The sequence below is a fragment of the Orcinus orca genome, chromosome 20, assembly GCF_937001465.1.
Source record: "Orcinus orca chromosome 20, mOrcOrc1.1, whole genome shotgun sequence".
In the NCBI taxonomy this organism is placed as follows: domain Eukaryota; kingdom Metazoa; phylum Chordata; class Mammalia; order Artiodactyla; family Delphinidae; genus Orcinus; species Orcinus orca.
Genome location: NC_064578.1, coordinates 36,227,853 through 36,252,604, shown reverse-complemented (window position 1 = coordinate 36,252,604; position 24,752 = coordinate 36,227,853). Strand labels below are relative to the sequence as shown.

Here is a 24,752-nt window from a genome sequence, read left to right as displayed (position 1 = left end):
AATAGAATGCCACAGAAGTGATGCTGTTTAACTGCCAGGACCAAGCCTTAAAGAGATCTCCAGCTTCTGTCTATACTCTTGTATTGCTTCTTCTTGGAAAACAACCACTATGCTATGAGGAAGTCTAAGTTAACCATGTTGGAGCACCCACCACCAAAGGCCCTCTGTGACTATAACAATGGTAATGGCTATACAGAGTTGAAGGCAGGAACAAAGGCTTTACAATTTGGAAGACCAAGATTCAAATCCCAGATCTACCATTTATTTACATTGCAAGCTTACAGTGGTCACTTAACCTTTGAATTAGCTGGCTCCTTGACAGCGCCTCTTGAACTACACAGCAACCTGTTGTGGGAAAAATATGAGACAACTGATGGAAACTGCCAACCCCAGAGTTACTAAGTAGATATTTTAAAAAGCAAATAGGCTTGTTTAAGATTCTCTTTCATCTCATCCTTCCCCATCCAACCCTGAGCCTCACAGAGGACAATAAGCTGTGCAATCCTCAGTTATGCCTCTTCAGGAGGGGCATGGTGAGGAGTACAACACATGAGAGAAGAGTGGGAAAAGAAGCATGGCTGAAGAACAGAGTTACATTGGTAAATACTTGATGGGTTATTCACTCACTCTTGGGCCTCTATTAGAATTCAAAGGTATGGGTCAGACCAGATAAATCTTAAGGACCTCTTAGAAATAGCACCTTATGTTCATAAGAGAAAATGTGGCGATTTCTTTCAGCCATATCCTTACTTTGTCCAAATGTTCCTACCTCCACAGGGTGTGCAACAGTGATATTACACCTGAGAGACGGCCCTAGCAGCACTGGCTCCTAGGGCAGGAAGACAGAAGAGTAGGCAGTCTGAGGAGAAGCATAGGCCCCCATCTCTACTCAGGACTACTATGGAACTCAGGAACTCATGCAGCTCAGAGCCTAGGCCTCCAGACTGTTAAAAATCAAGTATTTGTAGGGCATTTTCAATAGAATATACATTTTTAAAACATACAATAGGACTCTAATGAAAGAGAACTTAACCTGTATTTTCAGGAATTATAAATTATTTTGATTCATTTTACCCTAAACTGAAATGATAATATAGACCAAGCTTACTCAAAGTCTGCTCTATACACATAGCTTCTCTAACTGTGCTTGTTTGTTTTTCTTTTTCTAATTTTTATTGTGGTAAAATATATATAACATAGAAGTTACCATCTTAACCATTTTTAAGTGTACAGTTCATTGGTATTCTATGCTTGTCTTTTTGGTTTTTTTTTTTTGTGTGTGGTACGCGGGCCTCTCACTGTTGTGGCCTCTCCCGTTGTGGAGCACAGGCTCAGGACGCGCAGACTCAGCGGCCATGGCTCACGGGCCTAGCCACTCCGCGGCATGTGGGATCTTCCCGGACCAGGGCCCGAACCCATGTCCCCTGCATCAGCAGGCAGACTCTCAACCAGTGCGCCACCAGGGAAGCCCTCTATGCTTGTTTTAAAATGGACTTTTTTCAATACATGCAAATCGTAATAAAATAAAACAAAATGGTTTCCTCTCAAAGAAGGAAACAAAATTTTGATATATGCTAATAGAAATATGTTGAATTCAAAACACTTTTAAATATCATCAATATTAATGATGAACAATTACCGTTGAACTTACTTGCACAAAAACTCAAAAGAAGCTCTCTTTCTAAATGATTACTACAAAGAAAACATATCTAAAAAATTGTAAGATTTAACTAAAAGCAAAGTGAGTAAATTTTGAGAATAACCTCTTAAATTCACTTAGAAACAATCAAAAGTTCACTTACATACAACTCTGCCAACCAGAACATAAAACAAAGCAGTATAATAAATCACCAGGGAATCAAGCGTCATTTAATTGACTCCCCAAAAGCTTCTGGTGGGACTCCAGGAAATAAAAGTATGGATCCTTGAATAACAAGTCACTTGAAATAATCACAGCATATACAATTCTAAGTTATCTGCTAAAGCTTTCACTATTTCTGTGGCTTAATTTTGAAAAGAAAAGGTTTAGGCGAGAAACGAGAGAATCAATGAATTTATCTCCAATAGCAAAGTTTCTTTAGGAAAAGAGAAAAGTTATAAAACTGATGCTCTGTTTCTATGGAAATACCAATAAAAAACTTATTTCTTAAGTCCTAATAGATTCCTTTAAACAACAATGCTCAAAATACAAATGGTGTATAAGGTGAGAAAGGGAGGGGCTTGCTAGGGGAATTCTAAGAAAATATGAATCATCTCAAAGCTACCTTTTTCTGTTAAGACTATGAGTACTAATGCTGACTATAAAGTTAAAAGCTGTCCTGATGATTATTTGGTTTTCTTTTGTGTTATAAATCTCTTAATTTTCATATTTTTTCTAAATAGATTTAAATGACAAATACCATTATTTCATTAAGATAAATATTTGCAAAATTTTCTGTAATGCACCAGCAAACAAACAAATCAGCAGTAAAAATGAAGGGTGATTTAATAAATCAGTCATTGGTTATAATGTAAGAAGATTACATAGAAAAACAGGGATTTATTCCTTCTGAATTGAGATTAAATACCTATATTTAAATAGAAGATAGTTTTTTCTGCTAATGGAGGAAAAATATCCACTCACATAAATAAGTTAAAAATGGCTGCTTTCAGTGCCATCAATATTCCATTCAAAATATTCATGCAAATGTTTGTGAAGTAAATGGAGTATGGCAAAAGTGCTTGTTTGTCACATACCTGGATTAATATTCCCAGGTATACAACTTCGGCCTGACCCAGTAATGTGTTTGAACTCAGTATATGAGTCACAGAAAATATGAACAGACCAACATTACATTTGGCTTTGATTAACATTACAGGTACAAGTGTTTTCACGTCAATACTAAAAACAATATCCTGAATGCTTATGCAACATCAGTTTCAAACACCCTTTTACAGAAAATGCTCATTAACGATAACCTCATCACTGCAAAAGCTGCTCTAACACTTAATAGCTAGGTGTTATTTCTAAGTAATGTGGCACATTATTACATTATTTCAAGTCATTATAAAGTGAGGTGGAGGCGCAAACTGAATCCTCACCTTTGTACATTTAACACACTTCAATTATCTCTGGCACCTCAGCAGAGGTTTAGCACCCTTCCTGTCCCTATCAGATAACCCCCACAGTACCAATTAAAAGGGATTCTTCTACCTATCACTGTTTCCAGCTTAGGCTGACCATCTGCACCCTTACTCCAGCCAAACTGATGTTAGTTTTACCTGTGGGCAATCTCCTGTTTCCATGCCTGTATTGGGCCACTTACAGCCATGGGCTTTCCCGCACAATCCCATGGAAGCATTTAGCATTCTATTTAAAGACCATTGCAAAATTTCCCATAAAATTAAGGTGCTAGCCAAATTTAATTAAATTTAAGATAATCTTGGGTCTGGCATAAATGAGCATAATAGTTAAGTTGCAAAAGTTGGTTAGATTCCTTAATAGATAAGACTGGGCTGCCAATCATTAGTCATGCAAATGGTCCAAAATGTCAATACTAATGGCTTTTTCACTTATACATCTAATCATATATCTGTAACATAAAATTGATATGGCAAAATACATTTTTCTTATTTTAGTAACATATTAATGCTTGTCCCCATAGAGACATATTCAGCTTTCTGTTGTCTGAATAATAACGCAAGCAATAGTCATCCTAACAATGTTCTTGACAAAAATTCTTTTCTGTCAATTTTTATAACTTCATTTTAAAAGTTGTCAGGACAAAGGTAACAGGATAAATCTTGGATACAAACTTGTTACCTATAATATGGTTAGCTACTATTGTTTAATCTGTAACTGAAGTTTAAATGAGAAATATAAAATAGTAGAGAATTACTCCAGTATACTATAGTATGCCAGAGAATAATGTATAAAAAATAAAAGTGAATATATCTTTAGGCAGAATAAGTTTTTTTTTTTTTTTTTTGCGGTACGCAGGCCTCTCACTGTTGTGGCCTCTCCCGCTGCGGAGCACAGGCTCTGGACGCGCAGGCTCAGTGGCCATGGCTCACGGGCCTAGCCGCTCCACGGCATGTGGGATCTTCCCGGACCGGGGCACGAACCCGTGTCCCCTGCATCAGGAGGCGGACTCTCAACCAGTGTGCCACCAGGGAAGCCCCAGAATAAGTTTTTAAAGAAGCATCAGAGGAAAAAAAATCTAACATAGAATTCAGAACAAATAAATAAGCTATGACATTATCACACAATATCTAGTAGTTTTTACTTTTTCAATTATCTACAACAGCTGTTTCATAAGTCTAAATTTCCAAAGGTCAAACCACATCACATTAAAAATATTCCAAGTATTTCTTTCACTAAAATGGAGATTACCATGAAATAAACAAGGCCAGAAGTCACCATCACATTCTCAATCACATGTCTACCCAAGACAGACAAGTAGGGCTTGCTATGGTAGGAGTCACCTGTGCCTTCCCCTAGCCCACCCACACTCAGTTCCTCCCAGACATAGCCGCAAAGGCAAAGCAAGATCTCCATCCAGCTGGTCTCTAAAGCAGGGTTCTCTTCCAGGTATTTTTCAAAGTTTGAGGAAAAAACAGGTTTCTCATTAAAGATTCACAGCAAGTCTTTCAAAGGTCACTATGACTAGCATAAAAATACTCATATTCTTTATGGAAAACTTTTAAGAAAAAGTGATAGGAAATGTAACAGTGTCACCTCAGAATAGCTCACATTTTGATAATTTACTTGTCTTTGTGCCTGTGCATCACATTTCAGAAACTAATCATAAAAATACATTACGTCTCCAAAACACAGAGGGAAAATTCATTAGATTTATAGTGCCTGGGAAGACAGATTGATAAAGGTGGTTCTCTGCACTTGCTGGAAAGTCAAAAAAATAAATAAATGTGTTCTGTACTCTTAAAATGTTTGCCTTATCAAATACAGAAAAAATTAACCAAGTTGAAGGTATCTCATGAAAAGTATCTTGCTATCATGAATTCTTGTGTTAGGAAGGCAGTTCTATTTAAAGCTAGAGGAATTATAATGGAGATCTTTGAAATGCAAGATTCCAGGCAGTTTTCCCTAAGAATGGCATTCTTGGATAATAAGAGAATCCTAGCATACAAACGGATCAAGGATAGAGTATATATGGAAAAGTCTCCAGAGCTTAGAGAAGGAATGTTTATATTTTCAGGCAATTATTAATTGCTCATTGAACAGAAGGAACAAGGCTTATCAATGAACATCTGGGAGCTAACATGACTAAGGTAGAGAATTCAATCAAGACAGCAGCTATACATACTATTTAAATTAAATCTTTCCATTTCTAAAAACATCCAATGAACCAATATTTAAATGGGGACTTGCAAAGTTTGTATCTCTAATTTCCAGAGGGATAAAAGGATTAAACTGGCTCTACACAGAAACCAGTCGCAGATCAAATCCATAGTGTTTGAGAAAGCTTATATGTTGACCAAATGTCCTTTCAAAAATCTTAAACAAGGATTTCCAATGAGCTGGGGTTTTTTCCCCCAATGGTTAAAGCAATCCGTTCACATAGATACACAGTCCCTCCAACAACAACATGTACAATTAATTACATGGATATAATAATATTTACTCACCCTCCTAATAGTATTTGTGGCTGGTTGGATTCATTTGTGATACCAAATATATCAGGAATTAAATCGGCATTGAAGCTAAAAAGAAAACATTAAAAACATTAAGCAGCCATTTTATTAAATTCTCACTTCTAATTTAGTTTAAAAAGAAAAACAAACTTTGGGGAGGTGTGGTAGACATACAACAGTCAGTATCTGTTGCAATCAATGGAATGTCAGATGTGACGTGTTTCACTCTGAGGCCAAAGTGTTTAATTTTCGTTATTGGACCCTCCAGTCATCTTGGCAATGAGAAGAACATGACGGTACAGCTCCACAGACGATGAGGCCTGTAAGACACTCTGAGAGCTGGCAAAAGAGCCTATCACTGACCCACACTGGACCTGCAGTGTGAGCAAGAAATAAACTTTTGTTGTGAGATTTTGGTGTTGTTTGTAACCTCTACATAGCCTAGCCTGTCTCTGAGTGATAAGGAGACTGTTATTTCAGAATCATGACCCTCCTTATTTAGTCAGATAGGCTTAGGAGAAATAACCCACAAAAGTAATCCCTAGTTGGTATAAAAATTTATACTAGCCACTGAATATTGTAACAACAATGAAAAACACCCAATTATAAAAAAAATCAAGCTGCGCACCTTTAAAAAGATTAATCCGTGAATTAAAGTTCAGACTTCTAATGGTTACTGACCTATTGATGTATGACTATGATTTTAATAACTGTACAAAAGGCAGCACTGGAAACAAGAATGTGGCTATACATTGTTTACTCCCCAAAATGATATCTACATCATTACCAGAATCCTAACAGAAATCTGGATTAACTTTATCCTGGTACATGAGTCTACTTTGAGGAGATAAATGATAATACTAAGGAAGAGTTGTGAAAAGGACAAAGTTTCTCCTTAATACAGAAATCTTTCTAGGTCTCTAGAGGAAATCCTCTACCCTTCGTATCTGTCAATCAAGCACTAACAGTTTTATCCAAAAACAGTTTTCTTAGTTGAGTAACGACACGGCTAGGATCAACAAAGATCCATCATGGACACATTCAAAGCTTTTAAAACAAAACCAAAAAGACAAATCTCTCCCTCTTTGCAAAATAATGAATTTCACCTTTCTCTTTCTTCCATCATGGCAAATACATATATAATTGAGAGGACAGGCCCCTATCAGCTTTAAATGGAGAATGAATTTAGAGTCAATACAACTTAGCAAAGTAGTTTCCTATGTGAAAGATTTTATGTTTGTAAGTTTAAAATCATTCAAAGGGAAGCAAGCACATACTTACTCCATAATTAATGGTTCATCCTGAAAAGTCCTATTGAGTATGGTCATATTGCAAGGATCTGTTAAAAAAAAAAAGAAAATATATAAATGAAAAGGCATTTTATAACCCATTATTTCTGATATTTGCACTTAGGGAAAAATACTCTTTCATTCTTTTCAAAATTCAGCTCTAATTAATTCCAACTATTAGCATTAATGAGACACTATAAATCTAACTTAAATGGACATCAAGTTTGTAAAGATATATTGGGAGAGTTTATTCTACAGTGAAGACCAGCATTACAATAACTTCCTTTTGAGTCTTCATTCTGAAAATCTCTTAGATGAGTCTTCTTTATATACAGTTTAGCAGTAGAGCAGTTGACAATTAAGGTTTTGAAATAAAGAACCCAATACATGCAAAACTACTAGACTCTAAAACGTCCATGCCCTCCTCTCCTCCTTTCTTCAGTCTGGCTCCATGAACAAAGTTGTCCATTTAGGTATAATTAATTGGCTTTTCAGATAAGACTTGAAGATTTGTGGGTAGATAAGGTAGACTGACTCTCAACCTTTACTCTAAACTTTTTGTGCTTTCCTGTACTGGGGAGACTAGAAACCAAAAATAGCATTTCTCAGATATCCTTGCATTTAAGATTCTAAATAAAATGTAAGCCTTGCTAATTAGATATGGTGAGTTTTCCAAGGCAGGAATGAGGTGAAGGCTGTGTTTCTGCCATTTCTGTCTTAATGTCTGATCACTGAATTGTAAGTACTAAGAGGGAGGGTGCATGGCATCCATTTTGCTGGTGAGCAAGTGTCATTCTGGCACCTGTTGTGCAACTTGCCACTTTCTGATGGTAAAAAGGCAGTAGCTTCTTTGAAGGCTTTGAGGATTGTTCCTGAAAGTTCAACCTCGTGTGTGTTCTTTAGCCATCACAATAACTCTGTAAAGCATAAAAAACCTTTAATAAATTCTCTCTTCCTTAAGCTAACAGAGTAGATTTTGTTCCCTGGAGCTGACTGCAGACCAGTTCTAGGTTGAAAAAGAAGAACCAGAAAACAGTCTTTTAAAGAAGTTTTTAGAGACAATTACTGACACTCAAGAACTGCATTTTTGAACTGATTTCTGAACATTATTTTTGTTACACTGACCTAAGAATACCAGGCATATTTCTCCTTTAATATCCAGTGATAAATATTAAAAACTCTTAAAACAAATTCACCTAAGGTTTGATTCTGTCCCCAGAAGATAATAGCTCCTAATTCACCGTTGGCGTGATTTTTGGGAAGATATGTCAGAAGAACATCCATTTGTGAATCTCCATCATAATCCCCCGGGACTACACTTGTTATCAATGTACTGTGATTCCTAAAAGAAACAAACATTTTAATAAACAAACATTCCAGTAGAGCTATAATAGAAAAGTACACTTCTATATTTATACCATACAAAAATATTTTCAATGCAAAATTTAAAAATTCACAGAACTGATTAATTACATTCTGTTCTTTAATAGCTTATCATCCTTCATGTATGTAGGCCTCTTTGGTCTATGAAAGAATTCAGGATGGATGCAGGGGGTTTTAAGAAACAAGAAAAAGTTGAAATATTTATTAAGAGGAAGCACAGTTTTATGTTCAAGCATTGGCTTAATCCTTTCACCTAGTTCTTTTGTCAAAGATACCAGGACATATGGATGGTGTTTATACGAATGGAGGCTCAAAGGACTTCCCTGGCGGTCTAGTGGTTAAGAGTCTGGGCTTCCAATGAGGGGGTGGGGGTCAGGTCCCTGGTCGGGGAACTGTAGTAGCACAGTGCGACCAAAAAAAAAAACAAAAACAACATAAATGGAGGCTCATTATCAATTGCTAAAGCACTGAGGGTATCACTGTCATTTTATAAAAGATATTATCTATAGATTACTTAATTTTAGATTTTAATGCAGATTTGAAATTTACAGTGAAAACTTGTCATTTTATTTCAAGATGTGCAATGAAAAATAAGTTCTTTTTGACCAAACCTGGCAATACACTATCAAAACATACATACCTAATTCTACATTTTTAATAATAAAATATTCTAAAATGGTTTACATTAACCTTGAAAACTTAACAAAACATTCTGGAGTCTTGTCCTAATGCTGTCTGAGTGACCCAATCAAAAAATAGGCCTTAAATTCAATTTACATTTAATTCTACTTAAGAACAAACAGCAAGACAGTAAGTTTCCAAACAGCCTATGGATAATTATTTTCTAAATGGCATCAAGAATGTAAAAATATATATAATAGGTTTTACTTAAAGTGAAAATGAGGAAAATACTGACAAGGGTAAGATTAAGAAAAACAACAACATAATAGCTTTATTTTAATTCAGCTACTTACTATGTCTCAGATATTACATCAAGTACTTAATAGCTATTAGCTGATAATCTCCATCACCTGAAATAGGTATCGTAATTCTCACTGAACAGACCAGGAAACTGAGGTTGAAGTAGCTTTCATTGTTAAACAGCTAGTTAAATGGAATAGCTGGAATTCCAATTCAGTTGGGTTGGCCTCTATAATTGATCCTCACTATGATAAAATATTTTTTGTAATGTCAGTTTCTTCAAAGAATTCCAACAATGCTTTAACCTTTCCATGAAAAATAGCTGGTCTTTAAAAATGATGATATAGCAACTGCACGTGCTACTATGTAGCAAGCTGCATCTAAGTGTATACCTCTGTATGTGTACCTGTGTATGTACGCATGTGCACTCATACATATGCTGCACATACCTGGCAGTAATACTTGTTCAAATAAATTAATGATTTGGGGTCAAAAGGTACCTTGAAATAGTCAGTAATATATTACAAAGGACTAGATGGGAACTTAACCTGATCAGGTTTTATTCCTAAAATTGCCCTTCTTTATGGTTGTAAAAATAGGAATTAGAACTTTACAAAATAACAGACTGACACACGAATTTATCTCTTCTTCTTTAGAACCTACTTCTAGGTTCTAAAGAACCTAGAAGAATGAAGAAGAATCTTCTTCATTTAGAACCTACTAAATGATACGGAATTTTTTTTTAAAAAAAGCATAACCCTCAAAGACAAAGAGATCATGAAAGGATCTGCCTTAGCAGGGCAAGGAAACTACAGTTGACCCTTGAAGAACACGTGGGGTTAGAGGCACTGACCACTTGCAGTTGAAAATCCATAGCTGGTATAACTTTATACTTGGTCCTCCACATCCTTGGTTCTACATTCACAGATTCAACCAACTGGGGATAGTGTAGTACTGCAGTATGTATTTAGTGAAAAAAAATCTGTATGTAAGTGGACCTATGCAGTTCAGACCCACGTCGTTCAATGGTCAACTGTATAAGCTGAAGTGCTTGGAGAAAAGGCTCAAGAAGCTTTTTGCCCTGAAAAACCTCTGAAAGGCTCAGAATTTGGAGTCATCTGAAATAGCAGAAGACAAAAGTAAGGTGTAAGGCTGAAAACACCTTTTCTGTGATGGTCCCTTCTCCTTCTTGCTCAGCATGCCAACAACCAAGTAGTTTTCAGGCATTAGAGATGTAAGTTACAGGAGAGGGTAAGATATTGGCCTTACGCTAAAAACAGGGAGTTAATGGAAAGTATACAAAGGAACAGTTTGGCCCTTGCCCTCAACTCTGCCAAATTCCTAGGATGCCAGTCAGCCAGGAACATATCCACAGGGCAGGAGACAGGAGGTAAATCCCATTATGCAGAGTTTCCAATTAGCTCTTTAGTACCTTATTCTTGATATAGTATAATAAAGAGTTACCTGCCTTTTAAAGAAAACTATGAGTATTAAAGAGAGCCAAAACAAATACTAATAAGGAATCTGAAAAAAACAGAGATAACAGAGGAAACAAAAGAAAACTTCAAAACCACACTTGAAGACATAAGAAAATACATCCATTAAAAAAAAAAAAAAGAACAGCATGCTAAGAGAAAAGAATAATAAGAGAACAAAGAAAACTTCTTGGAGATAAAAAGAAAACATGACAGCTAACATAAAACTATTCAATAGAAGGCTGAAGATAAAATTAAGAAAACTTCCCACGGGGAAAAAAACACAAAATGACAAAAACACAAATGAAATAAAGAAATAAAGGATGGAGTTAGGCAGTCCAATGACCAACTAGTAGGAATTCCTGAAAGAGAAAACAAAAAAAATAATCAGAGAAATAACATAAGAACATTTCAAAAAGGTCCCAAGTATAGAAGCCTCTAGCTTGAAGGGAGGCTAGAATAATGAATGAAAAATAGTCTACACCAAGACATATTATGAAATTTCAGAGAACAGGGATAAAGAAGAGACCCTAATAGCTTCAAAAATTAAAAATAAGTCATATTTGAAGGATTAGGAAAAAGAATAGCAATGGATTTAAAACCTGCAGCCGATGAAGCTAGAAGACTACAGGCCAATCAAAGAGTGAGTAGAAAAAGGTTTTGGAAATGGAGGGACACCCTTTCTCAGGAATTTCTTGAAGGATACACTCCAGTGAAGTAAATGAAGAAGCAAAGAACAAAATGGCACAGGATCCAAGAGACAGGGATCAAACAAAGAATGACAAAGGGAAAGTCTCCAAACAGTAACTCTGCAGAAGTCCTAGAGAATGAATTCAGATTGGGGAGGAGTGCAGAGGACTCAATGGGAGAAAGAAAAAGCACAACAGGTATATGGCAGGTATGATGGAACATCTGCAAAGAAATTAAGGATAGGTACACAGAAAACAGTGCAATTTATTTTTTAAAAAACAATCATTTACTCTTGGAGGGAAAAACCATAGAGAAATGAAATACTGTATACTGCTTGGCTCTGAAGTACACATAATCTACATGGCCAGAATTTATACAATGATTACTGACCAAGCTAAAATATGATATAACTATATGGAGATGGAGCCAATTTAAAGATGCTAAATCTTTGTCTATGCTAACAAAAAATCCAAGAGATGAAGATGGTAACTCAAGAAATTACAGTATAAAAACTTATTTTAGAATATGGAAATAAACATCAGAAGAAACAGCTCAAAGTTTTAAAAGTGGTTGCATTTGAGAGAGGAACAGGGGAGAGGGGGAAGAAAACAGTGAAGGACAGTTAATTTTTCAAAACTATACTAAATAAATACAAGAGTTTCTAACTTTTATAAGTATATAAAACAACATTACATTAATCAAAAGAAAAATTAACTGGGATTTTTAAAAAACTCAGTGGAATCCAAGTCTTTAATAGCCCACAAATTCCTTAACTTTTAATCTTCCATGAAAAACCACTTCTAGGCAGTTCATTTCTTGGATGTAATATTTATCAACTTCTGTTCCCTCCCCACTCCAAGCATGCTGACATCCAGTATCAATGAACATTTCTCAAAAGGGATAATCTGTTTATCCATCTGTAACTTTCCCCTCAACGCCTCAATGTTCTAACTCAAGGCCAATTTTTTTTTACATATGTCTGAGTTTAAGTTAAATATTGTAGCATCTGAGCACTCATTACCCAATATGGGGACTTCTTAAACTTTTTGCACAGTTTCCAAGTAATCTCTGATCTTTCTACATACCAATTCATCCTGCACATGGTTAACGAGTAAATCAAATCAATTTAAAATACCGTTTTCACCACCTCTCCTTTAAACAAGAACCTGTAATGATTCCCCACTTTTCTCGGGATTGAGGTCAATTCTTTCTGATACTTATGAAGGTTCCTAGTCTGCCCTGATCTCATCTTCCTAGTCCATAACTTTCCAAAGTATACCCTCCACTTCTGTCAGGCAAATCTTTCCACCTCCTCTTCACAACCTGCTGTGTTTACTACCATCTCTTGTTAATGCTGTGTCCTGAAACGTGAAAGCCCTCACCTAAATTTTACTTATCTTAAGGTCAAGCATAAGTCCCATAACTTTCTAGAAGCTGCCACTTTAGCCTGCACTGACTCATCTCTTCCTCCAGACAGTGATCAATCCTTGCTTCTTATAGTTTCAAAACTGTGTTGGCTCACTATCGATGATGGTCACTGTGCTTCATGCAATGCCAGTCATATAAAAAAAACATAACTATTATTTGAACATTTAAAAAATTCAGTTTGATTTGAATTTCCTCAAAATCAACCTGAGTCACCTAGCAGTCACCACCTATCAGTCAATAAATGAAAAATGAGAACAGAGTTCATTGACCCCAGTGCAAACTCCTCCCTCAGACCACCAAGGACAAAGTTGATCTGATGAGCCTGTGACTGAGCTGCTCTCACAGGCACACTCAGGATGAGGGACAATCCACTCAGGATGAGGGACAATCCCCAAGACATTCAAGAAAACATATCAGATTGCAAGGGACTGAAAGGTGTTTATGTAGGAACAGACCCGGTTCCACTCAAAATTATTTATTTATTTTTTAAAGCAAATCATTTTTAAACTTTGGTATGCTCACTAATTTTCCTAACAAATTACTTGCTTCATACCTCATAACCAGTGATTTTGTACCACAACACCACTTCAGAGTAAAATTGATTTCAAAGACAATCCAACTAGTTACTGCATATCTATTATTACACTAATGACTGTTTTACAGAAACAAATACATTTGTACTTACTTCAAGGATACCTTTACTTTGGGTTTAAAATAGGGTGCGTTCTGGTCTGCCAAAAAGACGATTAAATCATTTCCTAAAAGAAGCGAGTATACATTAGAAAAATGATTCCCAGTGAAACATACGATTAGTGGTTACAAGAAGCTTTCTGGGCACTGTTTTCAATAAGAAAACTTTTATTTTACTCCAGTTCGTCTGCCCTCTCAAGGTTGGTCCTATTAGACTAATGGAATGGAGATTCCTAACAGTATATCACAAATTCAATATTCAAAGCAGCAGGGAAACTAGAAGGATGAACAAGGAAAAATGTAGTTGGTCAAGGCAAATTGAAGCCAATGGCTTCTGCCAGGAGTCAGACTGATTGACTTAAAGGAAGCATATAAAGAATATGCTTTATAACTATACTACGTGTTAAGTCTTGTCTTCCTCAAACCTAACAACTCAGCCTCTTATAAGGCTGTTTAGTCCATTGCACAGATGCATCACACCAAGGACACAGAAACTCCTACTGTGGGTATCTGACTAGTAACTAGGACATGATGTCATAGTTAAGCAGAAAAAGCTGCATCATCCAAGACTACCCTCTTGTGTCTCCTACAGAACCATCCCCCAGGTTGATGCATTTCTGGAGTTCAATGAGCACTCATTGGATCAGATTTTTGAAATTGTTTAGTCAAACACAGGGCATCTTTAAAGGGGAGAATCTCTGTCTCCAGTTTGGGTTGAGTGGCTATAGGTTAGGCAGTATACACCCTTCTTGCAGTACATGGAGTCATACAAAGATGGGAAAATACCCAAGGTCCACAAGAGGCTCTGGAGTCCTGACAAGGACTCCAAGAGATCTGGGCCAAGATCTTGTCAGTCAAACTCTATGAGTGCTTCACTTCCTTCTTTCACAGCCTTGACCTTAAACAGTGCCTGCTTTGTGGGTACTAGAGAATACTAAGACCCTCTAATGCCCATTGTCAGCATCAAGATTTACAAAAAAAAGTTTGTTTAGTGATGGTTAAAGCCAAGAACTCCCAAGAACCTCAAGCTGGAAAAGAAAACAGAGATTTGGAAGACTAGGGTGGTGGCCAAAGCAAGGAAGTCTTTTGCACACAAAAGACTAGGGCAGCCCAGAAGGGAGAAAAACCTGCAGTTTGAGAACCCTTTTCCAAGGAGACACTGGGTTTATTAGTAGTGCCTGTGAAATACTTGTGAGAATTGGGGAGTGTTTAGGCCCTTGGGAAGGAACAGTAGTTTCCAAGAAAGCTGGGACCCTGACAAAGGGAGGGGAGGGTGAACAAGGTAACTGAAGAGGGAGGGAGAAGTCCTCTACGAGAGGAAATTGTCAAGTCGCACGTTTTCCAGTTCATCAAAGGGGAAGGGAGACTGGAAGAAATACAGCAGACAGGAATGAAGGGACCTTGGGAGGGAACGTAAAGGCAAGCTACAAAGACTACTGGGAATCAGGAAGGACTTTGCAAGGTGATTCCATGAGAAGGGCGGGGTGCGTGAGTGACGGCCGCGGTCGTCTCAGGAAAAAAACCCAAAAAACCGGGGTGTTTCCAGTGCTTGCGGGGGTGGATCAAACGGTGGAGGGGTCAGGCCAGGACCTGGGTTTGGAAAAGATGGGAAAAAAAGGCAAGCTGCAAGGATGCTGGAAATAAAGGGGGAGAGGGCTGGGAGAGAAGGGCCGGGAAATGCAGGAGGACCGGGAATCCGGGCAAGGGGTGTGGGGAACACTGGGAGGGGCACGCGAACAGAGGGAGGGCCGGGCAAGCACTGACTTTCCCGCAGCACGAAGAGGTCCGTCTGCTTGTCAGAGTTGAGGTCTCCGAAGGCCGCCAGGGTGCCCCAGGCCTCGGCCCCAAAGAGCTCGGCCGTGACGTTGTGCAGTGCCCGCGCCGGGACCGGCCCGACTCCCAGCAGCGCGAGGCCCCCAAGCAGCGGCGCCAGCAACACCCAGGAGCCCAGCAGCCGGCCTGCCGCCGCCATGGCAGCCCCTCGGCCCCCGCCCGCCGGCCCACTGCTGCGCTTGACGGCAGCCGGAAAGCACCGTGCCGCCGGCCGAGAGAAAAAGAGCGTAGCCCAGACGCCCGTACGACCGCGGCCAGGCCCCGTCTCACTCTCCCGTAGGGCTGCCCCACTGACGCTCGGGAGGCCGCGAAGCTAGGTTGAAGCTCGCCCTCGCGCTCACTTCCGGCCGGTGCGCCTCCCGACAGTGTCGCGCGGGGGGGCGGGGCCGGCCGGGAGGAGCTGACAGGCGGCCCCGGGGGCGGTGGCCAAGACGGCGGCCAGAGCGCGATGGCGGGGCTCGTGGCCGAAGTGAGCTGGAAGCTCTTGGAGCGAAGAGCCCGGAACAAGCGCTCAGGTTTGGCTGGCTGGGGCGCCACCCCTTTCCCCCGCACCGTAGAGGGTACTTCCCCTCAAGAGCCTTGGGCAGGAGGCAGATGGGGGTCCTGGAATGAACCTGTGCCCGCGTGTTTCCCCTTAGAAAGCAGACGGTGGTCCCTGACTTCCTCTTGATGTCTTTCCCCATTAGGTGGTGGTCCCACGTTTGCTCCATTTTGCTTCCCCAACTATATTTCGTGTGTGTTCCCTCTCGAAAAGTAGGTGGTGGTGCCGACTTCTCCTGGAGTCTTCTTAGAAATCAGGCGGTGGCCACATTCCCGGGAGTCCCCTCCCTGTCTGTATTCCTCCCCTCATTTTTACATATGACTAGGGTCTGGTCCTAGAAAACTGGCGGCTGCTTGTTGCCTTATTTCGTATCTCCTTTTCACATTACAAGTTCCGAGATCTAGCCAGTTATCTATGTGGCAGAAATTGAGGGAGACCGGGCCTCAGGCCACGAAGGGGGTCACGGTGAGCATAGTTAGGACTCAGAAGGAAGTGGGCCCCTTCCCTGGGCAAGTGGCCCCAGGACGCCTAGTTCCCAGTTGTGGCTCCCAAACCCGAGGCCACCTAGGTCAGAAGACGCTGCGCAGGCAGTTATAGTAGTTACAGTGTCCTGAGCTGACTTGTTCAAATTGCAGAGTCACATTTTGAAGTTAGCACTTGTGGCTGATAACTCATCTGACAGCCAGGATTGAAACTTCTCTTATTCCTGGCTGGCTGGATGTAATCTTGAGCTAAAAAGTGTTCCTGTAAACAGGAAAGATGGTGGAATGACAAGTCTTCATCTAAGAATCTTCCCTTTTGAAGGCTTGTTGTTACTATATAAATTAGTGTTGGGAGATGATAATGTCAAAGTCGATAATCTGATAACATTGAAAGACATAGTCCTAGGAAAACTAATTATGCATTTGCATTGGTATTAAGGGTTTTGTTTTTTTCCCCTCAGCTAATACTACCCCATTATATTTTGGCTTTTCCCATTCATGAAGTTCTTAGTTGTTGTGCAGACAACAGAGTTCTTAGCAGTCTTTTTTTTTTTTTTTTTGAAGAAAGTAATTTCATAAATCCTACAGGAGAAATCCACCCAATCTTTGTTGCTTATTCCATTCTGTTTTCAAAACCTTAAAAATAGTTGTGCACTTATTTACTTAGGGTTATAGCAAAACTACCATATGAGAGAATTTTTCAAAAACTAGTCCTTAGTACATTTTAGTGTTAGTACAGTTACTTAGAATAGTCACGTCTATTTCTGTTTAACACTTTTCCTCAAACTTTTTGTGTCATACTGAAGTATTGAGTTGACCACTAACAGTGAGTCTATCTGGGCTATAAAAAGGGTTATTGAGTTGATAATTTCCTGTCAAAGAGAATAACTGGAGTTTTCTTACAGGAAACTGAGCTCTACCCTCAACATATACTTTTACAGCATTTCTCTTTTCCTCTAATAAACGTATAGGGTTTATTTTCTTCTCCAGTCTTAATTTCCTCTGAACTGCATGTCATAACAGTAAGCTTTGAAAACCTACCTTCTCTTTCTTTACTGAGAAAAAAAAAATCAAATTTTATTTAACTATTGTTGAATGCAGTCACTTAAATCCAGTTTCATGTACAAGGTAGTTGAGTGTATTGTATAAATGTGGGATGTTCCTATATGTTTACATCATAGCAATAAAAGAGATACCATTTGAAGTCATCCCTCCAAATTAGTTGAGGTTTCAGATTCTTCTGATAGCTGTGACGTGTAGACTATAAACTTCCTTTAGTGAATCATTGACTTCCTGTGTCATTAAAAGCAATCACCCTGATTCTGTTTGTTACTTTTAGAGGAGTATATAAAGTGAGTTTTGTTTGAAACTTGGACTAACCTGACTATGATATAGATGCCACTGCAAGGTTCTGAGCATTGTTACATAGTAGCATAATCACTTCACTGCTCAGTAGAGCTACTGGATGCTACTCTTATGTAATGTTTAATAAGTGGCCATTATATATTTCCTGCCTCATCCATATAAGCAAATGTAACTTATCAAAGCAAAGAAAATCAAATTTTCAAGTCATAAAAGAGAAAATAAAATTATAATGAACCTCAATTATTGCCTTTGTTGCACACCGCATCATGTTAATAACTGCTCACACTGCTTTCAATTAATCTAATGCTGATTGCTTCTAACCTTCACTAAACAGTTTTGAAAATTGCTATAGTTTAGCCTGCGATGCTTATGATTAGAGTCAACAATTTGAAATGGCCAGCTCACCTGATGCAGTCGTCTCTTCTCCACCAGCTTTCTTAAGGTCTGGTAAGTGTGTAGACCCCAAAAGGGTCACTTGGTAATTTTAAATAACTTTGTTTCTGAAGGTTGATGTCACCATATGATATTATTTTGGTTTTATTTCCTCTTTGGTGGGCCCAAGCCTGAGCACCATTTCTGTTATTGTTGGGCCTAAGTTTGCACTGTATGGTGAATGTAGTCTGTGGTGTGAGAAGCATGAGAAATGCAGAGTGGAGCCCCTGTCTTGACACTAGCTCTGTTTGACCAGGGGCAATTCCTCAGTATCTGGGAGCCTTAATTATCACCTGGGTAGTTAAAACGCTTCTTCAATAATTTTTGTCTTTTTGCATAACAGAGTAACTCTTATAAAGTAGAAAAATTTGGTCAGCGTCCCAATTATTTTCTCTTCATCAACTCCTTGTGAAGTAGGTATTTTTATATGTATTTTCATAGACAGGAAAGGGAAGCCCACAGAGATGAAGCAAGTTGCCCCAGGTTCTGAGACTATTATGTTTCAAGGCCATGTGCTTTGCCTTTCATCCCATGGCTTCCTGGTGTAAGGGCTGGAGGAGGTGTTGGTGCAGTGACTGTCAGGTTGGTGAGACCCTTTGCAAGCTGGATGAAAGCTGTGGAATTGCTCTCCAGATGAGTGCCCTGGGTCTTGAAAACAATTTGGAAGAAGTCCATGCATCCAGGAAAGACCATATATGGATTCCCATTAGGAACACAGGCCTTTGAATGTATCTGGAAGAGAAGGGCTTTGTTAAGTGGCCATAGAGCTGAAATGAAGACTGAAGTCTTTACAGCTTTTTTCTGTGGGTTGTGACCCGCCTTGGGCCATTTAAAACCTGTTTTGTGTGTGAACACTGGGAAAAGCCTCTTGGCAAGAGGCTGCTTTGTCTTTAGTGTGCCTTAAGCAGAATATTCAAGCCTCAGGACTCATTACTGTGAGATGACTCAATCAAAACAGTGACAGTGAAAAATTCTTTCTTTTTGGTTTCACCATAGCCTTTCAGAGGTGGTTCCCCTACCGTTTATTTCCATTTGTATTTCAAGCCCTGTTTTGGCAAGATGGAGGGGAAAAGTCTTGAAGAAAAGAAATAGGAAATAGCTTACGGAAGAGTCACAAACAGGAGAAAACAAAGCTTATACTTTAAGAAACAATAATGATCCATGTCTTTAGTTGTCATCTGCCAAATGACAAAATAGTATATTATATGTAACATTGCCAATTGATTTTTGATTTAATCTTTGAACTAAGAGAACAAGAGGACATGTATCTTTGAACTGTGCTTTCTTTTAAGCATCAGGCTCTCGTTTTCATCTTGGCTTTCTTAATAAGGGCTTGATGGGTTTTCAGCACTGACAAAGTCCTTCAGCAGTTACTGGGAAATAGAATGCTAAAGGTATGCTTTTTTATGCATCAATAGTCCCGAAAATTTCAAAACCTAAGAACTGTGCTTAACATTACATAGAGTGTTTAAAACCATATACAAGAAGTTTTTCCAGTACCATATTATTAAATCAAAATAGAATGCACCAAGAAACTAAATAGGAAAATACCAAACTTAATCGTTATAAGCCATTTAAAAGATGGATTCCTCATAAATTACTTTCAGTATAGACACTTGGGGTTCATCTAACCAAAACTTAGTGATAACTATAAAGAAATAAAACTATTATCTGTTAAATAGAGTGGTTTGCATTTATAGTTTATTTACTAATGTAGAAATGCTTCATTTATGTTGGAAATGATTTGTTTTCTGCTATTGTAGTTCCTTGGACGGTATCATTGTGGGAGAGTGTATAATGGTGTGATTTCATTTAACAATCTTTAAAGAATGTCCTGGGTTTATAGCTGAGCTTTTCTTTGGTACCTTTGGCTAGAAACTATTTAACATTACCAAAAGTGAAAGCCAGTATCTTGATTTTGGAAAATTAATTTCTAATATACCCAGATTGTTTTATGCATTTTAACCCTCTTTATTCCTCTTGGATTTGTTTCTGCTATGTTTTTCTTTATTTCTACTCTTTATTGAATTTAGTGTGTCCTGCGTTTCCGTGCGTGCATGCCTGAGCTGTGCTCTGAATGCTAATGTGTCAGTATGTGCTGTGGTTGAATATACTTTATTTTGTTTTAACTGCTTAAATCCAAAAAGAGATCTGGATGTCCAGGCTTTTCTTTAAAGAGCCTTGGGGTAAAACCTATCGGCCAATGAATTTATAGGCAAATTCCACAACCAAAATGAATTAACTAATTATTAGGGAAGGAGTGTAGCATCCAGTAACTTAGATGGCTTCCATTTCTCATTTGACTACTGCAGTTATATTTTAGATTAGCAGAGTTGATCAGCTAGAGCAATGACATTGGCATTACAAGTTCAATTATTTGTAGTAATTGCTATGGCATTTTGTGATGAGGTAAAAAATGTCATGGCATTTTTACTTTTATTCTTAGATGATAAGATAATTTTAAAAATTATTCCTTAAAATGAATCACTGGCTTATCTCTATCTTGGCTCTGTAAGTTTATCAGTATCTCAGTGAGTTTATCAGCATGTGACTAGAGTTTTTTTCTTTATTTATTTCTTTTTAGGTTTTTTGATTAATTTGATTTGATTGATTTGATAGGCATATCAATAGCTGGTAAAGTTGTTTTTTTTTTTTTTTTTTTTTTACAATTTGGGAGAGGAAGTTTTAGTACATAGTTTTTTTTTTTTTTAACATCTTTATTGGGGTATAATTGCTTTACAATGGTGTGTTAGTTTCTACTTTATAACAAAGTGAATCAGTTATACATATACATATATTCCCATATCTCTTCCCTCTTGCGTCTCCCTCCCTCCCACCCTCCCTATCCCACCCCTCCAGGCTGTCACAAAGCACCAAGCCAATATCCCTGTGCCATGCGGCTGCTTCCAACTAGCTATCTACCTTACTACCTTTGTTAGTGTGTATATGTCCATGACTCTCTCTCGCCCTGTCACAGCTCACCCTTCCCCCTCCCCATAACCTCAAGTCCGTTCTCTAGGAGGTCTGCGTCTTTATTCCTGCCTTACCCCTAGGTTCTTCATGACATTTTTTTTTTCTATATTCCATATATATGTGTTAGCATACGGTATTTGTCTTTTTCTTTCTGACTTACTTCACTCTGTATGACAGACTCTAGGTCTATCCACCTCATTACAAATAGCTCAGTTTCGTTTCTTTTTATGGCTGAGTAATATTCCATTGTATATATGTGCCACATCTTCTTTATCCATTCATCAGATGATGGGCACTTAGGTTGTTTCCATGTCCGGGCTATTGTAAATAGAGCTGCAATGAACATTTTGGTACATGACTCTTTTTGAATTTTGGTTTTCTCAGGGTATATGCCCAGTAGTGGGATTGCTGGGTCATATGGTAGTTCTATTTGTAGCTTTTTAAGGAACCTCCATACTGTTCTCCATAGTGGCTGAACCAATTCACATTCCCACCAGCAGTGCAAGAGTGTTCCCTTTTCTCCACACCCTCTCCAGCATTTATTGTTTCTAGATTTTTTGATGATGGCCATTCTGACTGGTGTGAGATGATATCTCATTGTAGTTTTGATTTGCATTTCTCTAATGATTAATGATGTTGAGCATTCTTTCATGTGTTCGTTGGCAGTCTGTATATCTTCTTTGGAGAAATGTCTATTTAGGTCTTCTGCCCATTTTTGGATTGGGTTGTTTGTTTTTTTGTTATTGAGCTGCATGAGCTGCTTGTAAATTTTGGAGATTAATCCTTTGTCGGTTACTTCATTTGCAAATATTTTCTCCCATTCTGAGGGTTGTCTTTTGGTCTTGTTTATGGTTTCCTTTGCTGTGCAAAAGCTTTGAAGTTTCATTAGGTCCCATTTGTTTATTTTTGTTTTTATTTCCATTACTCTAGGAGGTGGGTCAGAAAGGATCTTGCTGTGATTTATGTCATAGAGTGTTCTGTCTATGTTTTCCTCTAAGAGTTTGATAGTTTCTGGCCTTACATTTAGGTCTTTAAACCATTTTGAGTTTATTTTTGTGTATGGTGTTAGGGAGTGATCTAATCTCATACTTTTACATGTATCTGTCCAGTTTTCCCAGCACCACTTATTGAAGAGGCTGTCCTTTCTCCACTGTACATTCCTGCCACCTTTAGCAAAGATAAGGTGTCCATATGTGCATGGGTTTATCTCTGGGCTTTCTATCCTGTTCCATTGATCTATCTTTCTGTTTTTGTGCCAGTACCATACCGTCTTGATAACTGTAGCTTTGTAGTATAGTCTGAAGTCAGGGAGCCTGATTCCTCCAGTTCCTTTTTTCGTTCTCAAGATTGCTTTGGCTATTCGGGGTCTTTTTCCATACAAATTGCGAAATTTTTTGTTCTAGTTCTGTGAAAAATGCCAGTGGTAGTTTGATAGGGATTGCATTGAATCTATAGATTGCTTTGGGTAGTAGAGTCATTTTCACAATGTTGATTCTTCCAATCCAAGAACATGGTATATCTCTCCATCTATTTGTATCATCTTTAATTTCTTTCATCAGTGTCTTATAATTTTCTGCATACAGGTCTTTTGTCTCCTTAGGTAGGTTTATTCCTAGATATTTTATTCTTTTTGTTGCAATGGTAAATGGGAGTGTTTTCTTGATTTCACTTCCAGATTTTTCATCATTAGTATATAGGAATGCCAGAGATTTCTGTGCATTAATTTTGTATCCTGCCACTTTACCAAATTCATTGATTAGCTCTAGTAGTTTTCTGGTAGAGTCTTTAGGATTCTCTATGTATAGGATCATGTCATCTGCAAACAGTGACAGCTTTACTTCTTCTTTTCCGATTTGGATTCCTTTTATTTCCTTTTCTTCTCTGATTGCTGTGGCTAAAACTTCCAAAACTATGTTGAATAAGAGTGGTGAGAGTGGGCAACCTTGTCTTGTTCCTGATCTTAGTGGAAATGCTTTCAGTTTTTCACCATTGAGGATGATGTTTGCTGTGGGCTTGTCATATATGGCCTTTATTATGTTGAGGAAAGTTCCCTGTATGCCTACTTTCTGCAGGGTTTTTTTCATGAATGGGTGTTGAATTTTGTCGAAAGCTTTCTCTGTATCTATTGAGATGTTCATATGGTTTTTCTCCTTCAATTTGTTAATATGGTGTATCACGTTGATTGGTTTGCGTATATTGATGAATCCTTGCATTCCTGGAATAAACCCCACTTGATTATGGTGTATGATCCTTTTAATGTGCTGTTGGATCCTGTTTGCTAGTATTTTGTTGAGGATTTTTGCATCTATGTTCATCAGTGTTATTGGCCTGTAGTTTTCTTTCTTTGTGACATCCTTGTCTGGTTTTGGTATCAGGGTGATGGTGGCCTCGTAGAATGAGTTTGGGAGTGTTCCTCCCTCTGCTATATTTTGGAAGAGTTTGAGAAGGATAGGTGTTAGCTCTTCTCTAAATGTTTGATAGAATTCTCCTGTGAAGCCATCTGGTCCTGGGCTTTTGTTTGTTGGAAGATTTTTAATCACAGTTTAAATTTCAGTGATTGTGATTGGTCTGTGCATATTTTCTATTTCTTCCTGGTTCAGTCTTGGCAGGTTGTGCCTTTCTAAGAATTTGTCCATTTCTTCCAGGTTGTCCATTTTATTGGCATAGAGTTGCTTGTAGTAATCTCTCGTGATCCTTTGTATTTCTGCAGTGTCAGTTGTTACTTCTTCTTTTTCTTTTCTAATTCTATTGATTTGAGTCTTCTCCCTTTTTTCCTTGATGAGTCTGGCTAATGGTTTATCAATTTTGTTTATCTTCTCAAAGAACCAGCTTTTAGTTTTATTGATCTTTGCTATCATTTCCTTCATTTCTTTTTCATTTATTTCTGATCTGATCTTTATGATTTCTTTCCTTCTGCTAACTTTGGGGTTTTTTTGTTCTTCTTTCTCTAATTGCTTTAGGTGCAAGGTTAGGTTGTTTCTTCAAGATGTTTCCTGTTTCTTAAGGTAGAATTGTATTGCTATAAACTTCCGTCTTAGAACTGCTTTTGTTGCATCCCATTGGTTTTGGGTCGTCGTGTCTCCATTGTCATTGGTTTCTAGGTATTTTTTGATTTCCTCTTTGATTTCTTCAGTGATCACTTCGTTATTAAGTAGTGTATTGTTTGGCCTCCATGTGTTTGTGGTTTTTACAGATCTTTTCCAGTAATCGATATCTATTCTCATAGCGTTGTGGTCGGAAAAGATACTTGATACGATTTCAATTTTCTTAAATTTACCAAGGCTTGATTTGTGACCCAAGATATGATCTATCCTGGAGAGCCTTCCATGAACATTTGAGGAAAATGTGTATTCTGTTGTTTTTGGGTGGAATGTCCTATAAATATCAGTTAAGTCCATCTTGTTTAACGTATCATTTAAAGCTTGTGTTTCCTTATTTATTTTCAGTTTGGATGATCTGTTCATTGGTGAAAGTGGAGTGTTAAAGTCCCCTACTATGATTGTGTTACTGTTGATTTCCCCTTTTATGGCTGTTAGTATTTGCCTTATGTGCTTTTATGTTGGGTGCGTAAATATTTACAATTGTTGTATCTTCTTCTTGGATAGATCCCTTGATC

At 38.1% G+C, this 24,752-nt stretch overlaps 2 protein-coding genes across 8 annotated transcripts in view; one reads left to right on the top strand and one right to left on the bottom strand.

Moving 5' to 3' along the window:
• ITFG1 (integrin alpha FG-GAP repeat containing 1) overlaps nucleotides 1-15,623 on the bottom strand; it is a 237,403-nt gene extending 221,780 nt beyond the window's left edge. For 3 of the 4 annotated variants that reach the window (XM_049703687.1, XM_049703689.1, XM_033418881.2), the window contains exons 1-5: nucleotides 15,275-15,622; nucleotides 13,506-13,578; nucleotides 8,120-8,265; nucleotides 6,916-6,973; nucleotides 5,629-5,703 (exon numbers count right to left, since the gene is read on the bottom strand). In XM_049703687.1, coding sequence (XP_049559644.1) covers nucleotides 5,629-5,703; nucleotides 6,916-6,973; nucleotides 8,120-8,265; nucleotides 13,506-13,578; nucleotides 15,275-15,482 — 560 coding nt within the window. In that variant the 5' untranslated portion in view covers nucleotides 15,483-15,622. Of the gene's footprint in view, nucleotides 1-5,628; nucleotides 5,704-6,915; nucleotides 6,974-8,119; nucleotides 8,266-13,505; nucleotides 13,579-15,274 lie in introns of all 4 variants that reach the window. The other variant, XM_004264870.4, reaches the window with a different exon arrangement.
• Nucleotides 15,624-15,703: 80 nt separating this feature from the next.
• The window catches only part of PHKB (phosphorylase kinase regulatory subunit beta), a 216,641-nt gene continuing 207,592 nt past the window's right edge, over nucleotides 15,704-24,752 (top strand). The window contains exons 1-2 of one of the 4 annotated variants that reach the window (XM_004264872.4): nucleotides 15,706-15,858; nucleotides 18,066-18,178. In XM_004264872.4, the coding sequence (XP_004264920.1) occupies nucleotides 18,124-18,178 (55 nt within the window). In that variant the 5' untranslated portion in view covers nucleotides 15,706-15,858; nucleotides 18,066-18,123. Of the gene's footprint in view, nucleotides 15,859-18,065; nucleotides 18,179-24,752 lie in introns of all 4 variants that reach the window. The other 3 variants (XM_049703681.1, XM_004264871.3, XM_033418877.2) reach the window with 3 other exon arrangements.